This window comes from Orcinus orca, chromosome 14 (genome assembly GCF_937001465.1).
Source record: "Orcinus orca chromosome 14, mOrcOrc1.1, whole genome shotgun sequence".
Classification (NCBI taxonomy): Eukaryota; Metazoa; Chordata; class Mammalia; order Artiodactyla; family Delphinidae; genus Orcinus; species Orcinus orca.
This window is the reverse complement of record NC_064572.1, coordinates 54250858-54275724: the sequence shown is the minus strand read 5'-3', so window position 1 is coordinate 54275724 and position 24867 is coordinate 54250858. Positions and strand designations below refer to the sequence as shown.

General features: G+C 35.1%; 1 protein-coding gene across 3 annotated transcripts in view; it reads right to left on the bottom strand.

Annotated features, from left to right (window-relative positions):
* KIF20B (kinesin family member 20B) overlaps nt 1-24867 on the bottom strand; it is a 73701-nt gene that overhangs the window by 12652 nt on the left and 36182 nt on the right. For 2 of the 3 annotated variants that reach the window (XM_033404840.2, XM_033404842.2), the window contains exons 19-26: nt 20326-21556; nt 19844-19982; nt 13860-13979; nt 11489-11549; nt 7030-7107; nt 5632-5757; nt 4875-5002; nt 3226-3381 (exon numbers count right to left, since the gene is read on the bottom strand). In XM_033404840.2, the coding sequence (XP_033260731.1) occupies nt 3226-3381; nt 4875-5002; nt 5632-5757; nt 7030-7107; nt 11489-11549; nt 13860-13979; nt 19844-19982; nt 20326-21556 (2039 nt within the window). The remainder of the gene's footprint in view (nt 1-3225; nt 3382-4874; nt 5003-5631; nt 5758-7029; nt 7108-11488; nt 11550-13859; nt 13980-19843; nt 19983-20325; nt 21557-24867) is intronic. The other variant, XM_049696506.1, reaches the window with a different exon arrangement.

Here is a 24867-nt window from a genome sequence, read left to right as displayed (position 1 = left end):
TTAAGATGCCAGGTCTCCCCCAAAAGATCTAGAGTCAAAGCAACTTCAAAATTCAAGCGCGCACGTACGTGTGTGTGTGTGTGTGTGTGTGTGTGTGTGTTGACAGAAATGAAAAAGCTGACTCTAAAAATAATATGAAAATGCAAATGACATAACAGTAAAAATTATGTTGAAAATGAAGAACAAAGTAGGAACGGGCTTCCCTGGTGGCGCAGTGGTTGAGAGTCCGCCTGCCAATGCAAGGGACACGGGTTCGTGCCCCGGTCTGGGAAGTTCCCACATGCCGCAGAGCTGCTGGGCCCGTGAGCCATGGCTGCTGAGCCTGTGTGTCCGGAGCCTGTGCTCCGCAACAGGAGAGGCCATAACAGTGAGAGGCCCGCGTACCACAAAAAAAAAAAAAAAAAAAAAAAGGAAAAAAGTAGGAGCAATCACACTACATCATTTCAAGACTACTATAATAATAATAATCAAGACCGTGATATTGGCGTAAGGATAGACAGACATCAGAAAGCAGAGGATAGGGTCCACAAATGTTATGGTCAATTGATACTCTATAAAAATGCCAAAGAATTTCAATGGAGGAAAGGAAAATCTTTTCAACAAAGAGTGATGGAACAACTGAATAGACAAATGGAAAAAAAGAAAAAAAACCTTAATTTTAATCTCACACAATGTATGAAAGTTAACGCTTGGACAACTGATTTATGACAAAAGATGCAGAGCAGTAAAAAAGAAACAGTTTCTTCAACAGGTACTACCAGGTCGATTGTTAATACACATTTACAGTGACAACAACCACTTTTACCCCATCTCACTCCAACACAAAAATTAATTCTAGGGTCTAAATATGGAAGGTAAAACCCCCAACTTTTCAGGAATAATGTAAGAAATGCCCTTGAGGTTCATAAAGGAAAAGATTGGGAAAATGAATTACAATACCTAAGAATTTCTGTTCTAAAAAGGCAACAGGAGAGTAAAAAGTAAACCAGAGATTGAAAGAAGGTAACTGCAACACGCTCCTATCCAGAAAGTATAAAAGTATAAGGAACTCCTATAAAAAAAAAAAAAGATAGTCCAACAGAAGATAAGCAAGGGGACTTGGATAGGCAGAGCCAATAAACTAAACATCCAACAATACTAGTTGGAGTATAAATGGATACAACTATTTTGAAAATCAGTCTGGCATTCTACTAGAGTTCCACATACGTTTACCCTATCAACTAGCAATTCTATTCTTGGCTATATAGGCAACAGAAATGTATACACATGTGCACTAAGAGAAATATATAAAAATGTTAACAGGAGATCTTACGCATTAACAGCCCCAAACAGGAAACAATCCACATATATTCAACTTTAAATTGAATAGACTGAGGTATACTTATACACTGAAATATTCAGCAATGAAAACAGACTAATTCCAGTTACCTGCAATAGTATAAATGATCCTCACAAACATAATACTGAGTGAAAGAAACCAGACACAAGAAATGCATTCTATATATTTATATGTTTTCATTTATATAAAATTCATAAATGAGCAAAACTAAAGTTTAACATTAAAAGATAGAACAGTTATTACCATTCAGAAGAGGGTTCCATTTTTTAAACTCGGTGGTAGTTAAGTGGGGGCTGGCTTTATAATAATAATTCACTGAACTATATGTTTGTTTTGTTTACTTACTGTGTTATGTATGTTACAATTTTAAAAGCTTTAAAAAACATCAACAATTTATTTCTTAAATATCATAGACACATATCCTAGGCACGATTGTAAAGAAATATATGGGAGAAAGGAGAAAGCTAGCTTTCTCTAGGATTAAAAACTCAAAGGAGGTTTACTTGCTGGCATTGCTGCTAGAGGGACTACTGATTAGGAAAAGAAAGTAGGCCCATTCCTGGGTTGGAGGTAGAGTGACTGACTATGACAGCCAAGAGCTTTGATTTCACTTCTTGCCTCTTATTACTGTCCAGGAAGGTTGGATGGGCTGTGGACAGAAAGAGAACCAGCGGCAACATTTCCTGTTAAGATAAATGCAGCATTACAATCTTGCTCAACCCAACACTTCCTGAAGGTACCTCCAGTCATGTGGAGTTCGCACATGAAGTGAAATATATTGCCATCTCATTGCTGTAGTAATGACAAGTATTAGTCTCACATAACTTGTCACATGACAAAGAGAGTCAAGACTCTAAGGAAACACAACAACTAAATGGAACGTAGTATCCTAGATTAGATCCTATATCCAGAAAAAAACAGTGGGAAAGCTGGTGAAATTCTAGTAAGGTCCATAAGTTAGCTAACAGTACTATAATAATATTGATTTGTTGGTTTTGATCACTGTACTGTTGTTATGTAAGATCTAACATCAGAAGTTGGGTGATAGGTATACAGAAATTCCCTGTACTAGTTTTGCAACTTTTCTGGAAATAAAATGATTTCAAAATAAAAAGATAAAAAAATTTTAAAAATCATTGGAAAAAATCATCCCTAACTTATTGAAAATTAACATTCCTGTTTGTACAGGAAAGTTTAGCTGGTATAAGTAAAATTCTGTCATTAACAAAGGAAATGCCAATAGATGACAATGTGATACTACCACGTTACTATTACTGTAAATAGAGAACTAGTTTTTCATTTAAAAATAATGTTAATGTATTACTCAACAGCTTTCCTCGGATCAATGATGACTTTAAACTTCTTTTTTCTGATTGAGTGTCAAACAGACTAAGTTGTCGATTTAAATAGGAGGAAAAGACAAGCTAAGATAGAATCACTTAAGAACTAGAGCCAGTCAATGTAAAACTGAACGTTATTTCTACCTATAGTCTTCTAGAAACTGTTCAGTTGACTTTAAAAAAAAGACCTGATAAAATGAGCTTTTGAGGTAAAATATAAACACCATGTTAGTAGAATCTACAGTTCAAAATGTGAATGTTTTACAATACAGTAGGGATAACCCTGTGGCAGTCAAAAGAAGAGATTTTTAAGTTCTGAATCTAAATATTGAGATATAATTATTTCCCCAACAATAAGAACTTCAAGATAAAATGGGCTAGAAAAGTCATCTTACAAACAGACAAACTGCCTTTGAAAAAAAGACAAAAAACAAAACCACGCAACCATGTAGATACTGATAAGAATATAAGAATCCCAGGGAAAAATTTAAGAAACCAAAGAAAGCAGGCGAAATACATAGAAGAAAAAGTATAATTGTTACCAACCATTTCGTTTTGTTGCTTCAAACAATGCTCTCTGCCTTCAGCATATTTTTTCATCTCTTTGTTTCGTAGATTCTCAGCTTCTTTTGCTTGAGTGAGAAGCATCATTTTTTCTTCTAACCATTTTTTTCTATCAGCTTTATATTTCTGTTCAGATTCCTATATGTATACATAGCATAACTATCATATGCTTCAAAAGCAATTAATAAATCTGTATTTACAACATTTCCATGTAATCCAGCACTTTTCATTTCACCTCTTCAAAAAGTTAAAAACAAGTGTTTTTCTTTAAATAATGACAAGATTTGAGTTTATTTCAGATTATCAAAAGAACATTGTTGGTTTGCTTTCCTAAATAGTCATTTCGTTTATAAACTTGATTTTGCTATAAAGTGCATTTGAGGACTTTCCATCATCAGTGAGCTTAAGAAGAAGACACAATTGAAATTTCTGAAAGAGTTACAGAGAACCAAGCCTTCTTAAATGCCGGATTAAAAAAAAAAAATTGACTTACGGTAGTCATTTCTAATTGTATGGTTCCAAAAATAGAATTTTCCTGGGTATACAGGATGCCAAATAAAGAATAACTTGTGCAACAGGGCAAACATTTATTAGTTTAAGGAACAGCTGGACAGAAAATATAGTTGATCAGTAAATTTCAAAGAGGTTTCCATAGATCCTTTGGGTTCAAAAATGTCTAATTTATACATTCAAGTAAAACTTCATTTGAAACAAAAACAGTAATACCACATTAAAAGCTATGTATTTAAAAATCCCATTTATTATCTAAGATATGTGATCACATTATTTTAGAACAATGTAGAACATACTGGTATTCCTTAATATGAACAGTCTCAATGTAATTAATGTTATTATTTTTCATAATTAATGGAATGGAAAGGGTAAATTCTAAAGTATATAATTAATAGTTACAAAAGAAAGTAACTGATTTCTTTTGTATTTGTTCAGTATCTGATTATATACAGCCTGAATTTAAGAAAATAATTTAGATGCAGTCTTTTCAAAATCACTGTTATGTTTTCAATCCCAAAACTATAGTTGGATCGCAACTTCTAATAAATAAAATGTACAAAATTTTACGTAGTATTTTTAAGTCCCATTAAAAAAATATTTCCCCCATATGTTGTATTCTACACATAGTATGTGAAAGCTAAACATGGAAAAACATATAAACACAAAACAGAATATCTTCTCTGTAGTAGTATAGTTTCAAATGTATTCCAGTGTTCAGACATTCAACTCTATTCTTTTCCAGCTTAATAATTAAATTTACAATAATCAAAATAATTTTCCTAATAGTCATCTTCTCCACAGCAGTATTTGATGAGTTAGAAGTTTAAAGCGTAGAAAATAGGTACAAAGACATAAGAAGTGATGATTTAAAAATTAAATATGTAAAACTGAAGACCCAACCACTGCACTTTCATTGGCACTTACTTAGCAGCTTGTATCTTGGGAATTTCTTCCCTGTGTCGCTTAAGTGTATACTGAAAAATTATATATTAACATTTCCCAGCTATTGGTTCATCCATATCTAAATTAATTATAAAATATTTACTAAATTATCCTTTTATGAGAAATATAATGCATATATATAAAGATACAATTACATATATAGATAAAAATCATACCTGTAACTCATCTTGAAGCTTACTGAGCTTTATATTAAGTACATCTGTGTTATCCTCAAGTTCTTTATTTGACCTTTGGTTGCTTTTGGTTTCCAAATCTTTGCATTTTTCCTTCCATTTTTCCAATTCTGATTTGAAAACATAAAATTATTTTTAAAGTACATGCAAAAGTTATACCACATAGAGCTACATGTGGCATGGGATACAGACAAGAATCAGCAGAGCCCAGAAGCAGAAGTACACAGACCAAGATAGAACCAAGACCCTTCTAAGAGCTTACCAAATTCTTAGAGAAGAACTACAAAAACCTCTCAATAACCCACTGAATAGTGTTCTGACTATACAGTATAAATGCATGCCAATATACAGGAAACTTCATGTTCAAAAATTAAAAACAAAAACAACCGGCTGATGGTATTCTGAAGGATACAGTCAGAGTATTTATTGAGATAAACATATAAGATGATACCAGTTGCTATACAGAGGTGAAACTCAGTTGAAAGTTTATTCTTAACATCTGGGGAACACTGCAAGCTATCATCCAGTTATTATGAAAGTGTCCTTATTCCTTCTCTGACTTAGGTACAACAATTTTCATAATGAAAAATGACAAGGGACAGGATGTTCCAAAAACACACCAAATACTTTTTCATTATGAATTATTATAAACACTAAACTATGTTTAAAAAGGAAAGAAATCTAAGAAAATAAAGAAAATGAAAGTATGCTTTGAGGTATTTAAGCAATCTTGTTTCACCTGTGGCCAGTCTTTCAGTTTCCTTTAATTTAGCCTCAAGCACTTGATCCTGTTCTACTTGAGTTTGTTCTTGTTCTTCTAGGGTCATTCGCATGTCTTCAATTATTTTCTCTTTAACGCTTAGATCTAAAAATTTGGAAAGAACATTTTAGAAATTACTAACATCTACATCTAGATATCCAATTTTTCCTTTGAGTTCTTCTAAAATTAAAATACACTTTTATTACTATAATAGAATATGAGTTCCAAATAGAAACTTTGTCCTGTTCACTGCTATATTTTCAATGTCTAGAACAGTACTGGCATATATGAAGGATCAACTAAATAACTGATGTACAGATGGATGCTTGGATGAATGCAAGAATAAATGGATGGAAAAGGAATCTTTTCAGATAAAACTAACAATTTTCAATATAATTAAACTATTAATAAAAATAATAAAAACTATTATTTTACTGTACTTCGCTTTATTGTGCTTCACATATACTGTGTTTTTTACAAATTGAAGGTTTGTGGCAGCCCTGCATTAAGCAAGTCTATCAGTGCCATTTTCTAACAGCATTTGCTCACTTCCTGCCTCTGTATCACATTTGAGTAATTCTTGCAATAATTCAAACTGTTTCATTATTGTTGTATTTGTTACAGTGATCTATGCTCACTGATCTTTACGTTACTCCTGTGATTGTTTTGGGACACTATGAACTACACCCATGTAAGACAGCAAGCTTAATCCATAAACACTGTGTGTGCTGTGACTGCTCCAATGACCAGCTGTGCCCCGTCTCTCCCTCTCCTCGGGCCTCCCTGTTCCCTGAGACACAACAATACTGAAATTAGTCTAATTAGTAACACTACAGTGACCTCTAAGCATTCAAGTGAAAGGAAGAGTCACATGTCTCTCACTTTAAATCAAAAGCTAGAAATGAAAGGATTAAGCTAAGTTTAGTAAGGAAGGCATGTCAAAAGCCTGACTGGCCAAAAGCTAGCCCTCTTGCACCAAACAGCCAAGTTGTGAATGCAAAGTAAAGCACCTGAAGAGACTTTAAAGTGCTACTCTAGCGAATACTCAAATGACAAGAAAGCAAAACAGACTTATTGCTGATATGGAGAAAGTTTCAGTGGTCTAGATAGAAGATCAAAACCAACCACAACATCCCCTTAAGCCACAGCCCAATCTAGAGCAAGGCCCTAATTCTCTCCAATTCTGCGAAGGCTGAGAGAGGTAAGGAAGCTGCAGAAGAAAAGTTTCAAGCTAGCAGAGGTTAATTCATGAGGTTTAAGGAAAGAAGCTGTCTTCAAAACATAACAGTGCAAGGTGAAGCAGCCAAGGGCTAATGTAGAAGCTGCAGCAAGTTATCCAGAAGATGCGACTGAACTGCTGGAATTTCATGATAAAACCTGAACAGACGACGAGTTGCTTCTTATGGATGAACAAGGAAAGTGGTTTCTTGAGACGGAATCTACTCCTGGTGAAGACTGTTGAAATGACAACAAAGGATTCAGAATATAGCATAAACTGAGTTGATGAAGCAGTGGCAGAGTCTGAGAGGCCTGCCTCCAATTTTGAAAGAAATTCTACTGTGGGTAAAATGCTATAAAGCAGTGCACGCTACAGAGAAATTGTTCACGAAAGGAAGAGTCAACTGATGCAGCAAATCTCCTCGTTGTCTTACTTTAAGAAACTGCCGCAGCCACCCCAACCTTCAGCCACCACCGCCCTGATCAGCCAGCAGCCTTCAGCATCGAGGCCAGGCCCTCCCTCCACCAGCAAAAAGATTACAACTCCCTGAAGGCTCAGGTGATGGTTAGCATTTTTTAGCAATAAAGTATTTTTTCATTAGGTATGAGCACTGTTTTTTTAGACATAATACTATTGCACACTTAACAGACCACAATATAGTGTGAACATAACTTTTATGCACTGGAAAACCAAAAAAAAAAATTGTGCGACTTATTTCACTATGACCTGCACTTCATTGTGGTGGTCTGGAACCGAACATGAAACATCTCTGAGGTATGCCCGTACTAATAACACAGATCTTGGGATTTAGAAAAAACATTATTTGTCAAAACACTTACTTTTAGTGTTAATATTCTCAAACCAAAACTAAAACTTTTACCTCCTAAAAACAATAAATTCTCAATCCCAAATTTAAATCTCAAGTAATCATTTTTTCTAGAAAATTTTTCAAAGCCAAATATTTACTCCTACTGTTTTTAAAACCAACTCATCAGGAATAACTGTACTATTATAACCTTACCAAAACTGTTGCTGGCCCTTGAAAAATGACTACAATAATGGCTTATGAACAATTCTATTCTAATCCTGCCTGATAGAAAGAGATAAGGAGGAAAGATTGGTTTATTGTCTCTGGTGATAGACACATAGTAGCAGGGCTCACTTCTGACACCTCTTACCAAGATTGCTATGAATGTCAGAGGTGATGAATCTATAAATGCATAGCTCAAACTAGGGCACTAAAAGTGACAAAAAAAATGACACAAATATCAAAAGATGGCTCCCTTAAAAATGCTTAATATAAAGTAAGCTTAAAACAAAACAGTGAGAAAAAATTTTAACGAGTAATTTTCAGTATTTCTGTTCAGTGATGTAAGCTGCCAGGAGAGCTAATGAAACAGAATTCCTCTTTAGGATTGAAGGAGTACTGGTATTCTATCTAAAACTTTTTCTTTCAAAAAGCATGATTTGCAAATATATTCAGATTATACAATTAATTATAATTTTATTCGAAGAATCTGTTCCTTTTACACCCTATCTATTGCTCTAAATTGGAGGGCTCAAAAGAAGGAGTTTAAGTATCTAGATAGCAATCAGTAAGGCCCCAGGACACCAATGTTAACTTCCCTAGTGGCTATCCACCTATTATTTGAAAGGAAGGGACAATAAAAGAAACAAGAGCCTTCTTATATCAGTCACTGCCTCCAATAACTTATATTTTATCTCAGGAAAGAATCCAGAAATATGCAACAAATAAAACAGAAAATAAAGCAACATAAAGACAGGAATGAGATACCTCATCAAAGCTATCTAAAGATATCTATGAACTATCATAGCTAAATAAATGCCTGGCAAATGAACAAGCAATCAAGTGTTTAACATTCAGGGGAGAGGATCACTGAAAGCTATATAAAGAAATGACACACAAATGTCATGTAAAACTCTGCATTAGAAATACTCAGTGACTGGGAATTCCTTGGCGGTCCAGTGGTTAGGACACGGCACTCTCACTGCCAGGGCCCCAGGTTCGATCCCTGGTCGGGGAACTAAGATCCCGCAAGCCGCCCGGCGTGGCCAAAAACAAAAAAAAATACTCAGTGATAGTTCAAATGTACTTTAGAATACCAGTATACCAGACGTACACAAGTACAAAAGATTGAGACCATGTGATACCTTGTTTCACTTATCACACTGGCTGTAAGTTCAAAGTGTGATAACACCTAATACTGGCAAAAATGTGCGGAAATGGGCACTCTATACACTATTATTGAAAATATAAACTGGTATAATGACTTTGGGGAGCAGTTCAGCAATATTCATCAAAATTTTAAACACAACAGGTGGGCCAACAATTACACTGCTAGGAATTTCCCATACAAATATATTTACATGTGTGCCCAAAGACTTTTATACAAATATATTCATGTTAATGTCTGTAACAAAAAATAATGTCTGAAATAACCAAAAAATTTTTTTTGTTAATAAAAGGGGTCATATTACTGGAGAGTAGATTAGAAGATATGTTGATTGTTACTCCCTGTGAATATGACCTTACTTGGAAACAGAGGCTTTGCAAATGTAATCAAGTTAAGAATAAGGTCATACTGGATAGAGTGGGCCCTAAATCCAATATGACTGGTGTCCTTATAAGAGGGAAATTTGGACAGAGACAGATAGAGTGAAGACACAGACACATTCAGAGGGAAGATGTCCATGTTAAGACAGAGGCAGAGATTGGAGTTATCTCAGAAGTGTGAATGCGGAGTGATTGCTAATGGGTGCAGGGTTTCTTTCTAGGGTGATGAAAATGTTCTGGAATTAGATAGTGGTAGTGGTTGTACGAGCTTGTGAATTTACTAAAATCCACCATACTGTACGCTTTTAAAGGGTAAATTTTATGGTATGTATATCTCCATTTTAAAAAATTAATAAGATAGCTAAGTGAATGGCATTCAGTATTTAAATAGAAATGTAGAAGCCAGGGAAAGCCTCAAGAGCTAAAAATGCACTTTTTTTTTTTTGTCAGAGAATGTCTCATACATACTTAAAATCACAAGAGTGAATGAACTCTCAAGAGAGAAAATACAAAGAAAAAAAATGATGATGGCTTAATCAGGAAATTTGTCAAAGTGGCTGAGGCTCGTTCTGAGAGAAAGGCAGTAACCCTAAGAATAGATCACAAAAGCCGAGGTAAGAGTTTCAAAAGGGGGCAAGCTACGCCTTACCTTTATATTTAGTAAAAATATGCTCATACACAATAAATACTACTTAAAAAATGAAAATGAAAGAAAGTGAGTAGACAATAATTCAAAATAATTAAAAAATAAAGGAAAGATTGCAAAAAGCTAAAAGATGTGAAAATATGTAGGTTACAAGTGATCTGGGTGAAAGTTTAAAGAGCATGGAGAAGATGGAAGATTAAAAGTACTCAAAATGGGTATGCCACACGTCTCAATATCTGGCAAAGAAAGAAAAAATTAAAATACGATAAAAACTATATCCTGGTCCAAAGAATGCTTTTCAGAGTATCTATTCACATCTACCAACAATGACAAAGCAGCCAAAGTAAAGGGAAACTCCAAAAAGATTACGGAAATAGGAGATATTAGAGGACAGTGGCCTAAAAAGGTAGGAGAAAATAGGACTGTGTGCAGAGATATATTTTCACATCGAAGTTACTGATGTTAAGTGAACCCCACAAAAGTCCAAGTCATCCAAATAAGTAATAATCTTGTTGTCTTACACCTGCTCTTTAGTTGGCCAAGTACAAATGGCATGAATTAGTGAAGACAGTCTGGAACTTAAGACTGAAACAGACATGGGTTCAAATCCCAGCTCTACTACTCACACAACTAAGAAGTTAAGGGGTGACTGATGGGAAGGAGAGGAATCTGCATAATTTTATGAACAGAAATATGTACATATCATCTACAAAGATAATTTTGTAATATTTCAAATAAAAAAATCAATCCAAATTGATAAAAAAAATTTAGCACATACAATTTCAATCTAAAGTATTAGTTTTTAAAAACATTTTTAAAATATTTTTTAATTTTAAAGATATTTTATTTGAAGTATAACCTTTATATTATTTTGACTAGAAATCCATTCCATTCATTGTGACCTATATAACTTTAATTTTATTTTTTACAAAATACTGGCCATTATCTAGAAATCAATGTTGCTTTGACTGAGTATTTCTTTTTTTTTGCGGTATGCAGGCCTCTCACTGTTGTGGCCTCTCCCGTTGTGGAGCACAGGCTCTGGACGCGCAGGCTCAGCGGCCATGGCCCACGGGCCCAGCCGCTCCGCGGCATGTGGGATCCTCCCAGACCGGGGCACAAACCTGTGTCCCCTGCATCGGCAGGCGGACTCTCAACCACTGCGCCACCAGGGAAGCCCTGACTGAATATTTCTTAATGTTTTACTTCTCCAAGGATAAACTTTATGGTGGTAAGTTACTCTTTAGAATCAATGCTTTTCTCTTTTAATAAAGTTACATCTTATGTTACCCTTCTTTAACTTTACAATTTTCAAAGGAAAATATTAAACCAGTTGTTATTTTAACTACTTATTTTGCAGTTATTTTAGTACTGGAAGTAGAGGTTTGTTTCTGACCTTTGCACACTCTCTCATACTGCTGTATAGATTCTTCCACTTTCTGATTACTTAACTGCTCCTGCAAAATAAAAGAATATGAATTAAATGCAAATGTAACTTAACTACACCCCATTATTTAATAGTGGGACTTGAAAACAGGGCTTAATATTAAGTTTGAAATCTGTCTCCTAGAAGGCTGACTAATAGTCTCCAGCTCCCAAGTTTGTTTCACCTCAGAGAAAAGGGCAGGGTGAGAGTGGTAATAAGAAAAAACAAAACAAAACCCCCAAACTTTAAACCTTTAATCTACCCCAAAAATGCCAAATCCTCTTCTTCACTCAACATTTCAAGCTAGCATGTATGTTCTCTTACACAATACAAAAAGCATAAAGAGAGAGAAATGAAAGTTTACTATGTATTTAATGTGGGAGGGACAAAGAAAACCATAAATAAATTCCTTAACAGTAATCTCAAAATGCAGAAAAAATAGAATCCCCACATGCCATACAAGTAAAAAGTAGCTGGGAGGTTTGAAAAGGACGCAAGGTTAATTTCTGGGCACTGGAAATCCTTCAATTCTAGTTTTAACCTGCCAGGTAATCCAACCTTCACTCCTTCTTTCATCTAACTTCAGCAATATCTTCTCATTTTATAAGTTTTAGAATAATCATTACAGAACCTGGAAATCTCTGAATACTATTATGAAATCAGCTGGAGATGGAAAGACGGTGAAGAGACAAAGAATGAAGGAGGAAAACGATGGAGAACTACGGACGTGGATGGACAGAGACGGAAACGGAGAACGAAGGAGGTGGACTGAGGGACGGACGGGGACGGAAAAAGACGAAGAACGACAGAGGTGGACAGACGGGGAGGGAAACAGACGGAGAGCGACGGAGGTGGAAGGAAGGGGACGGAAACAGACAGAGAACCACGGAGGTGCTCGGGCAGTGATGGAAAGAACTTATCAATAGATGGTGTCTGGCTACATAGGGGTGCACTGTAACAGGTTTTCAATCTGTTTTGAAACCTCACCATACCTTTGGGTTGACACTGAAATCATCTGTTATCACCAAGTACTCATAGCTGTTCCCCAAAGTCCCCTAAGGTGTTGGAATCGTGAAATAATTGTCTTCCTGAAAGTAGGATTTTTTTTTTAACTAACAAATTTATTTATTTTTGGTTGCATTGGGTCTTCGTTGCTGCGCGCGGGCTTTCTCTAGTTGTGGCGAGCGGGGGGCTACTCTTCCTTGCGGTGCGCGGGCTTCTCATTGCAGTGGCTTCTCCTGTTGTGGAGCACGGGCTCTGCTGCTCCACAGTATGTGGGATCTTACTGGATCCTTAAGTCCCTAGGATTTTTTTAACAGCTTATTTTCCTAAAAGCTTCCAAAAAGTCTCCTGAAAACACCATGACTCTTGTTCTGTGGGTGTAGGGGAACATGCAGGCAGACTAGGAGACAGTCCCCCTGAAACCCTGCTCCCGAGGACTGGAAATCTCCCTAAACCTTGGGACGTCCTACTGCAGTGACAGATGGAGAAAGGGTTGGTCTGAGACCCAGAAGCAGGGGTTTGCAGAGTTGGCTCCACCGAGGAGAGGGTGTGGTGCTTGGGAGCCCACACTTTGCAGCCACCTGCTGTCCAGACGGTGCCCAGGATACCGAAATCCAGGGTGGGTGGGGAGGCCTCGAACTCGGGCACTGCGGGCAGGGCTCCCCAGCTAACCCTGACCCTGGCAGAGCTGGGGCTCCAGGACCCTTCCCTGACCGCAAATGCAAACGCACCTCTGCTGCAACCCCAGCAGTGCTGCGCACCCTGACCAGACAACTGGGCTGGGTTTACCACCTGAGAGTTCTCACTAAGTTGTGACAAAACAAAACATTTTTAAGGCAGGATAAGGAAAAAAAAAAATTTTTTTTTTCAAATATAAAGTTCTCTCTGTGCCCACCCCCCACCCCACTTTAGTGTGCATTATGCATCTGCATTAACCCTTCCTTAGAAGACACAGGAATGCCTGCTGGATTTTAAAGAGCTATTTTCTCCTGGTGCCAGCAAAATAACGCTTTAGGAGATAACCTTCCTGCTTATGGTGAAAGGGGCCATGACTACCCACTACTCCCTTTGTACTGCAGATCTGGATTGTGTAAACTGTCAACAATATACCATTTGATGTACAACCCTTTGTCTCAAAAGGTATGTAAACCCTGCTTTGACCTCTAATGGGTAGAACGGTCTTAAGAGCTTTCTGAAAGACTGTCTCCCAGGTTATAATCCTCAGATTGGCTCAAATAAAACTATCCATTTCTTACTTAAAAAAAAAAACAAAAAAGAACTGATACATTTAATTAAACACTAAAATATACCAACAGAATCTACTAAAATCACCTGTTACCTTAAGTTGCTGAATGGTTCGCTGTTTCATATCTATTTCCTGAGAACACTGGTTTTTCTTTTTCTCCAGTTCATTAATTTTAATCCTCAACAATTTCTCCTCATCACGCATTACAGATACCTACAAAGTAATAAATCAAATTAAATATTTCTAGAAATACTAATTGCTTTTTGTTTAAGATTCATGGCCACTTGTTCAAAGATTCATGTCCTTTAAATCACATGAGAAAAATTACAGATTCTAACATACATGATATGGCTTCAAATTACCAGAAAATTTCTTGATGGTATGGCTTCAGATTATCAGAAAATTTCTTGATACTCCAAGGGAGATACATATGAAGAGGCCATTTTCTTTTTACAATATTTTAAGACTCTCAAACCCTGTAAGTGCTCCCAAAAAAGAAACAACATAGACCCCTGCATGCAACAGCAAAATCATTATCATGGAAAAATCAATAGAGATACTCTAGGGGAAAAACACTGGCTCAGATTTCCAAGATCTATTAAGTAATGTGATCCAGTAATATAAGAAATACTTCAAAAGCTAATAATGGCACATAGAGAATGAAAATGGAACAATTGCAAGATCAAAAGGTACCCATGCAAGTGAAGGTCAATTGATTTTTGGTATTACTGGTAATTTAATTCTATAAACCTATTAAAGAAATAAAAAAGCACTATGAATTAGTATGCAAATCTTAGAGGAGAGGAGGAGAGAGGAGGGAAAAGGGAAGGGGACGGGAGGAGAGATAGCAGGTAATCTATGTACACCTTTAGTCCAATTTCCATGATACCAATCCTAGAGATCTCAAAAACTGAAGGAAGTTAATTGAACAAAGTTCCACTTCATAAAAAGCATGGTATCTCCAAGCTTTTTATAATAAAATAATAAAAATAAATAATAATAAAATAATAGTAGTTCTGAGGGGTTTGGTTTCAGGTGATTTTTACACTTCTTTTTAGGCTTTTTGTATATTCCAAATTTACTACAATAAATATATATTCCTTTTATAATCATACATTAATAATATTTATTTTTATTGGCTTATTTTGTTCAAAAATATGGGACTTCCAGTAATAAACACCATCTTCATCAATTTTACAGATATAAACTGTCTGCCAATAAAGTACAGAAACTACGTGTTGCACCAAGATGCACATAAGGACTGCTTCAGTTTCCAAACTGGCTCTAACATTTACTGGCTCTAACATTTACTGGCTCTAACATTAACATTGTCCAAGTGAACTTGGACAAGTTCTCTCTCAATGCCTACTTCCTTAGTCATAAAATGGAAGTTAAAAAAATGCCTATCCCTAATATTTGTGTGAAAATTAAATGAGATGATACATGTAAACTCAGAACAACCAATCCAGACTAAGCTCCTATTATTATTAGCATTGACATCATACATTGTTTATTTTGAAAAACAGAAAACACTATTAATACCCACTCTTAGAGGAATGTTAAATAGTCATCTATACAATAAAACATTACTTAAAAAGAGATACCTAAATTCTGCTATAAAAAATCTTAAAATTATAATATATTTTTAAAGCAATTATTTATATATTGTTGATCCCATTTATAAAAATAAAACCATACAAGCACTATTTACATATATTTATTATGTAAAATGCATATAAAAAGATCTAAAAGAACACAGAAGGATTGACTGTCAAGAGTGGTCATATTTAAGAAGAGAGAAATGAGACTGGGGAGAAGACTTTCACTTTTACCTTCATTTCTTAAAAAATATTTCCTGGGCTTCCCTGGTGGTTCAGTGGTTAAGAAGCCGCCTGCCAATGCAGGGGACACAGGTTCGAGCCCTGGTCCAGGAAGATCCCACATGCCGTGGAGCAACTAAGCCCATGTGCCACTTTGCGCTCTAGAGCCCGCTAGCCATGACTCCTGAGCCCGTGAGCCACAGCTCCTGAAGCCTGCGTGCCTAGAGCCCATGCTCTGCAACAAGAGAAGCCACCGCAATGAGAAGCCCGTGCACTGCAACAGAGAGTAGCCCCTGCTCGCCACAACTAGAGAAAGCCTGCGTGCAGCAAGGAAGATCCAACATAGCCAAAAATACATAAATTAATTTTTAAAAAATTTCCTAATAATGTATTATAATGAAAAGTTTTTAATTGGAAAAAGAAGCCATTTTTAAAGAACTGAGTAACTAGCTCCATATGAACACAAGTCAATTATACCATGTTTGATAATGCTTACTGATCATCATGGTATTCAGAAATAGTATCTTAAACCAGGAAGTTTCTATACTCCAAGAAGCTTCAGCCAGGATATCACTTAACAGAAATAAACAACCTATATTACAACAATCTAAAACAAAAAAACATTTTAAGAGGACGTCCCTGGTGGTGCAGTGGTTAAGAATAAGCCTGCCAATGCAGGGGACATGGGTTCGATCCCTGGTCCGGGAAGATCCCACATGCTGCAGAACAACTAAGCCCGTGTGCCACAACTACTGAGCCTGTGCTCTAGAGCCCGTGAGCCACAACTACTGAGCCCGCATGCCTAGAGCCCGAGCTCTGCAACAAGAGAAGCCACTGCAATGAGAAGCCCACGTACCGCAACGAACAGTAGCCCCCGCTCACCACAACTAGAGAGAAAGCCCGTGTGCAGCAATGAAGACCCAACACAGCCAAAAAAAAAAAATTTTTTTTTTAAATAGATCAGAAAAGACAAAGGAATGGTGTTCTAGCCTATCCTGTAGTAAAGTCAAGAGAGGCAGACCAGATCTCACAATCAGTAATTCAAAATCAAACTACACAGGCCTTGCTCATACATTACATTCGATAGAAATGAGGAAAATGTATGAAGGCTTAAATACAGCCTAATGGTTATTTCCTTATTTGTTTTGTTGAGGATACTATGAACAATATGTGGACTGATAATAGGAATGTAAATCCAAAGTTCCCTCTGGACTACTTAGCTAAGTGAAAGGAACCTAACAAAAGGCAATAAGGTGCATAGGGCTAGGACTGCAGTTTATATTTTGGAGTAATTTAATCCATTTACCTGTCATTTGCCCAGAATTTATAAAGCTTTCAAGCCTGTCTACCACCTATAGAAACTCTAGTCTTGATCCTGAGGTGTTAAAACCGAAATGTCGTTCGAAATTTATTTTACAAGTTCAGAATCTACGCTAGATCCAAAGGTAAGTAATTTATATCCAATGAGGGAAGAAACAAAGGCTGCCCTGGCCAAAATTACATTCCTAGAAAGCAAACAATTCAGGCTTCTGAATGACAAACAAGTGCTTTTCCAAATTATGATTTTTAACTTGCTGATCTGACTAAACATTTTCCGATGCCTAATTACAGTTTAGGTCGTCTTTACTGTCTTACATTTCTAATCTAGTCCACTTTGAAATACTTGTTGTGTGGCCTGGAAACCTTCTGTGTATAATTATCAGAAACAACATATATTTTTTGCATTTTATCTATGGTGGTATTTTTTGGATTTTTCTTCCATTAATCAAAAATTGTATAACTAAATACAATAGAATAGATAACTACAGAATAGATAACTAAACGTATAGTCACACATGGAGTATTACACAGCAGTGAAAGTGATTAATTATAACCATACATAAATGTCAGGAATATGATGTGAAAATGCTCAGAACATGACATAATGTTTAGAGATAAAAAAAAATATATGATTTAACTTATATTTTTAAAAGATTAAAAAAAGATAAGCACAAAACATTCATAACAGTAACCTCAGTGGGGGTAGGAAACATAGAAAATCGATGAGACCCACAAGCATTTGTTGTATCAATATTCTTCAGACCTTACACATTTAAGTATTCTTTTGTAACTAACTCAAGGTAATGAAAAATATTTAAAATTACTTCAGCTTTTTAAAAAAGTCTAATTATGATTCAAAATCCAACAGTCATAAAAGAAAAATAAGTTGCTCCAAGGCAAAAAAAAGAACATAATCAAAATGAAGAAAAATGGCAATGTGGGGGAGAGATAGGGGCATATCTATAATTAATATCCTTCAAAAGTTAATTTCCAGAAAATATACAAATCAATTTTCACTGCAAAGTAAAGGAGCTGCTACAGTGGAGGATTACTGGACTGAATGTCAATATTGTGACGTAGAAAAAAAAAATATATATATATGTGTCATCTTGGGCATGTTACTTAACTTCTTGTCTCATATGTAAAATGGGATAGTAGTAGTATTGTTGGGAAATTATGTGAGATAGTATATGTAATGTAGAGCACTTAGAATGGTATATGGTTCAACCAAAGACTATATATGTGTTTGCTTTCTTCATGGTATTTTATTGTGTATATGCAATATAATTAATTTTGCTAGTTTCCCATTGATCAATGTATAGCATTTTCAATTCCTCTGCTATTCCAATGTTGTTGTCAATATCCTTGCATATCCATTACCACTGGCAAAAAACAAACAAACAAAAAGATAGTCTCCTTATTTTTCTCCTAAAAGATTAGCTTTTCATATTTAGATTTTCATTATGCTTATGGTTGTTTGATTTTTGTATTTGGTTTGTATTAGAAATCTATGACTATTCCCACTGCCACCCTTAAGTAAAATAAATCACCCTTAAATTAAAAAAAGTTAATTTCCTAAGTATGTAACAAGTTCCCACAAAGCAATAATAAAAAGAAAAACAATAACCCAAACTAAAATACAAAGAATATGAATATACAGACCACAGGAAAAAAAAAAACAAATGAATTTTAAACCAAAAAATGTTCACTTATAGTTAGAGATATGCAAGTTAGAATTATAGATGAGATACACGATTTACATGTCAAATTAGCAAATATCAAAAAAAAAAAAATGATAGGGGCTTCCCTGGTGGTGCAGTGGTTGAGAGTCTGCCTGCCGATGCAGGGGACGTGCGGGTTCGTGCCCCGGTCCGGGAAGATCCCACGTGCCGCGGAGCGGCTGGGCCCGTGGGCCATGGCCGCTGAGCCTGCGCGTCCAGAGCCTGTGCTCCGCGACGGGAGAGGCCGCAGCGGTGAGAGGCCCGCGTACCGCAAAAAAACAAACAACAAAAAAAAGATAAAATACTACTTTGTGGATAAGAGTATAGAGAAAAATACTCTCTTGTTCTCATACATTAGTTCTGGTGAGTAAACTAGCATAATCTCTAAAAAGCATAATAAATATCAAAATTACAAATGTACAAACCGGTGACCCATAAATTCCACTTTTAGAAATTTATACCAGAGGAAGACTTGCAAATGTTCAAAATGGCATCACTGCATGATTAACTGAAGACTGGAAATTACCTTGATTGTCCAACAATACGGGGCTGATTAATGGTAAATAAATGTTCAGAGTCATAAAAAAGAAAAAAAGCTCATTTGGAGACTCTTTATATCCTGAGATGGAAACATTGAGAGAAGAAAACCAAGGTTCACATAGTGTTTATAGGATGTTTCCATTTTTTATAGGAAGAGAAGGAAGGAAAAACAGAGGGAGGAGGGAGAAGTGAAGAGAAAAAAAATAGTTGGTAACATCTGACGCCTTGGAGGGAAACTTGATGGCTGGGAGGCCGTTTTTTCCCTCACTACACATATTTTCATATATTTTAAATTTGGAATCATGTGATTATATTTCCTATTTTTAAATCAAATTATAATAAAAACTTGTTACAATTGCACTACATACTCTCCTAAATACTACCTGCAAACAAAAGTTTGCTATTTATTTTTCTGGGGGGACTTGAACTTAGCAGCCCTTAAAAGAAAAAAAAAGGTTCTAATCTTACATAAGGCACATATTTTTCTTAATATTAGACATCCTTCAGTTTGTTTAATCTGACTAAATTTTCTTTTGTGAAATAACTTTTCTCATCATTTAAGAAAAATTATGGAGTTGACAAATGTTCTGGTCAATACTATAGTGTCTAAACTTGATATATAAGGAAAACAATCTTTATCATTTAAATTGGCCACACACTTTTTCAAATAACCTACCTCTTTCTGTACTTGCTCAATCTGCTTTTTGGCATCCGCCAGTTTCTCTTTCAGCTCAGCATAATCTTCTTCCTTCTTCTGAAGATCTGCTTTCAGATTCTGGGTAAGAGCAGCACTTGCAGAGAGCTCCTCTTTCAACCTAAAAAAAAAAAATCACTTATCTATAGTGACATATCACTAATCACTTAGAATCATATGCGTGAGCTACTAATAATATACAAAATTAGATCTTTTCACAAATTTGGAATGTCCAAACCATGAAGAAATCTTTCAAGGAGGATTTCAGGAGATTTTATAAACAGATCTTTGCATATAACTTTTGGTTCCAAAGGTTTATATAAACAAAATTGAAGCTCTTCAGTCATCATACATGTTATACTTAACCAGATTAAGATATGCCCACCCAGATTCTTTAAAAGCTACACAGAAAAGTCAATAAATGCTTTCCATATTTTCAAACATTTTAATAACTTTTAGCTTACTTTTCTGTTTCTTGCCAGTTTGTTTCTTTTTCTTCTTCCTTTAATTGAAGTGAATGCTTTGCATCTTGCAAATTGTTTGTTAATTTTGTGATTTCTTCTTTCAATTTGACTTCCCTTTCACTTAAATCTTTGGCGTTTTTGATAGAATCTTGAAGATTTGCTTGAAATTCCTTCAGATTTCTTTCTTGCTTTAAAATGATAGATTCCTTTTCCATAATTTCTTGTTCTAACTTGGCTGAATGGCTACATTCATCTTTCTGAGTTTCTAACATTGCTTCAAGTTCCTTTATTTTCACCTTATAGCAAGTAACATCTTGAGTAAGTTCTGAAAGTGCTCTCTTTCCTTCAACTACATGCTGTACTTGAATATCAAGACCAACAGTTTTTTCTCGCAATTCTTCCTTCAGCTGCTGTATAAGACTTTCTTTTTCTTTTAGTAGATCTTTATGCTCCCTCTCCTCCGTTTTTAGTCTATTGTTTGCATCTTTACAGTCTTTTACTTCTGCCTGTAATTTTTCAATTTGTTCTTCCAGTTCCTGGATCTGATGTCTTTTTTTGGAGGAACTCTTTACAATCTCCTTACATTCTTCCCAAATGGCTTCAACAGTAGAGTGGAAAGACCTTTCCCTACCAAGTTCTTGAATACCATTTTCTTTAACTTGCTTACTTATCAAATAATCATTATCCAAAAGATGTAACTGTGTATTCAGCAAATTATCCTCTTGAGAACCATTTGACAGATCCCTGAGATTGAGTAAATCTATGTTTGAGATCTCAGAAACTGAATCAAGTGTACGCAATTCATCTATTTTTGCTTGCATTAATTTTATTTGTGAAACATTATTTGTGATGTTTCTTCTAGCAGTTTCTATCTCCTTTGACAATTTCATGATCCTCTCCTCCTGTTCTTGATTTATACCTCTCTGCACATGTAATTCAGAAATCGCATTGTCATAATTCGACTGAATTTGTTGGACCTCTACACTAAAACTACAACTCTTTTTTTCAGAAGAAGAGAGTTCCTGCTGCAAACTGACAATCTGTTTATTTAATTCTGCTTTTTCTTCCTTTTCATTTTTAAGTTCATTCTCAACAATGAGTAAACGTGTTTTCAGCTCTTCATTATTTTCTTGTAAAACTCTAATGTTTTCCTCATCTTCTGAAATGCTCTCTTGCATTTCTTCACTTTTCTTTTGGTTTTCAGTGATGGCTGGACTAACATGTGTAGGTCCTTTAAAAATAAAAAGAAATATTATTAATCTAGCAAACCTTAATAAAAATCAAAAAGTTACCATATAAGCCAATATTCAAACATAGGAAACATACGAAAGCACACTTTTAATGAAAAACAGAAATAAGCTATTGAGTAAAAAAGAAAAATCAGGTTGCAAAACATACAAAGCATACACCAATTTATGTAAAAATTGTAGTTCCATTAAGTCACAGCAGAAAAAGTTAGCAAAGGATGTGCAAGAAAATCCTGGTAACTACTTCTGAGTGGGATTACTAGTTACTTCTACTTTCTTTTTATAGCTTTTATGTTATTTAAATTGTCTACTACAAATCTTTATTATTACTATGAGATAGAAGGTAGGGAATTATACCCTAAGGCAGACTAAAGAACAGTCTTAAAGTACAATTATACTATAGATCTACTAAATTAGTGATTTGCAAACTGAGTACCTGATACTTTCACAGGTAAAATTAGGAGAAAAATGGTTAAATTTATGCCAAGTCTAATGTAGCCCTACCCTTCACTAGCTGCATAACTGTCAATAAACTGGTTGACCCCATGGCTGCTTCCTCAAATGGAAAATGGAAAATAATAGCAATAATACCACCTATCTCAGAGTTATTGTGAAGATCAAGATAATCAATGAGCTTAGAACACTGTGCTTGGGATATAGTTAGATATTATTAGAAACTGAAAATCTGTACAGAAGAGTTCAGCTAATTAAAAATAAATAAAAGTTTGTCTTTTCCAGGCTTAATATCTACATTTCTAAAATAAGGATATTTCTACCTGCCCTACTTACTACAGGATAGTGTTAAGAGGGCCAAATAAGTTAATATATAATGTATGTTAAAGCATTCTATAAATGTTATATAAGTACAAGAACATAGTTGGTATAGATTAAACTATGTCCAGAGAAGATGCACTATTAGCTAAAACTTAATTCTTAATATTTGACAAATTAACTCATCTCACACAACTGTCCAGTATAAACTATGTTCAAATTTTTCTCACAGATTACATGATTAACTCTTGAAACATAATTCTCAATTCTCCAGATACACAAATTTATCTTTTTATGTCTTCATACAATTTCCATTGATATAATAACTGATCTGATGAGTGTCTCATATCCTAGGAAAATTACTTCAACACATATAAGAATCTGATGCTTTGGTTTTTAAATTTTTTTCCTGTTCTATTTCACTTCAAGGTTTGATGTTTATATGTGTGAACTTTACATACACAACTCTAATACAATTTTTATGAATTTTCTACACAATACTGTACTGATATAATCAACTCAACATGTCCTTTGACCTTCATTCACTCCCCCACTGGCCACTTATCTGTCAATTTTACCTATATTTTTATTTGGTAGTCTAAGCACGTTGAGAATCGAACTCCTCATGCTTAAAGGCCCCAGATATAATATGAAATCCATAAGAGCAGAAGACAGTTATAAGGGAGAGATGGATTGAAATTCTCCTCACTAAGGAACCTGTTACTTTCAGTTGGTAACTGTCCAATGAATCTTTAAAAAGTGTATTTTATAGTTTTCTTTTTAGTGTGTGCCACCATATTATACTATGCATCTGAGCACATTAGATTATACTGAAATAATGTTTGTCACTCTCATTTACTAGATTCCAAACTTCCTGACAGCAGACTCTGTGTCTAATGCATCTTTATATACATGAACAATAATCCTAAATGAACTTTTAAAAATATTTATTTATTTGTTTTGGCTGTGCCAGGTCTTATTTGCAGCATGCAGGCTTCTTAGTTGCGGCATGTGGGGCTTCTTAGTTGCAGCATGCGGACTCTTAGTTGCAGCATGCATGCAGGATCTAGTTCACTGACCAGGGATTGAACCCAGGCCCCCTGCATTGGGACTGCAGTCTTACCCACTGGACCACCATGGAGGTCCCCGTAAATGAATTATTTTTGAAATTTAGCTACATAGCTTATGTTCTCCTTTTCTATCTCTAAGACGTTATCATTATATCAGAAAAACATAACTTTTGTCATCAGTAAACTATTCTGGTTCTAGATATGTGCAAATTTATAATCTAACATGCCTCAGTTATATTAACGTGGTTACTTTAGTGCAATTTTGTTTTAAATTTTGAGCTGTTCTCTTTACAGCGCCTTTTTTATAACAGTGGTTCTCTAGTTTTAGAGAATTGGCAAAAGAGCTTATAATATAGATTCCTGAGAACAAATACCAAACATACTGACTTGATAAATCTGGAATGTATTGTACACGCAAACACTTTGAGGGTACATGCACACTACTCCAGGAATCTATTTTTCTAAATTTCTGGAAGACCTTGATAGTCACCCGTGTAATAACATTTGGGATCTAAACATATCAGTTTGCTTCATTACTAAGCCCCTATATGGCAGCCCTACATGTAACTGTTCCATAAGAGATAAATGTCAAATATCACATAGTAATGACATACAAGCCCTTAAGTTTTTCCTCCTGTCTGTGGCAGGCTCTCATGCAGCCTAGATGAGAGATAATAGTACTCTATGTAACGAATCTGTTCAATTAAGAAGGCATTTTCAAGATCATGAAAAGATATTTAAAATTAAATCTACTATCCTACATATAAATAGGTTTCTATCTTCCTATATGCTAATCACAGTTGACATTGTGAGAAAAATAAAGAAAAAGCACAAGCATTTATGAAAGGTCTTTCAGATACTATTATATAATGTGGGGGAAAAAACTTAAGTGACTGTACAAGATTTTTAATCTTATGACCCCATTTGATAAATTAAAATCACAGCTCTCTCCCAGCATTACCCAAATAAAAAAGTTAGACAAGGACACTAGAAAAAAGAAAATTACAGGTCAATATCACTGATGAACATAGATGGAAACATCCTCAACAAAATATCAGCAAATTGAATTCAACAGCACATTAAAAGGATCATACACCATGATCAAGGGGGATTTATCCCAGAGATGCAAGGGTAGTTCAATATATGCAAATCAGTAAATGTGATATACTCTATTAATAAAATGAAGAATAAAAATCATATGATCACTTCACTAGCTGCAGAAAGAGTATTTAACAAAATTCAACATCCTTCATGATAAAAACTCTCAACAGACTGGAGAGGGAACATACCTCAACATAATAAAAGCCATATATGACAAACCCACAGCTAATGTCATCCTCAACCATGAAAACCTGAAAGCTTTTCCTCTAAGATCAAGAAAAAACAAGTATGTCCACTCTCACCATTTCTATTTAACATTAGTACTGGAAATCTGAGCCAGAGAATCAGGCAAG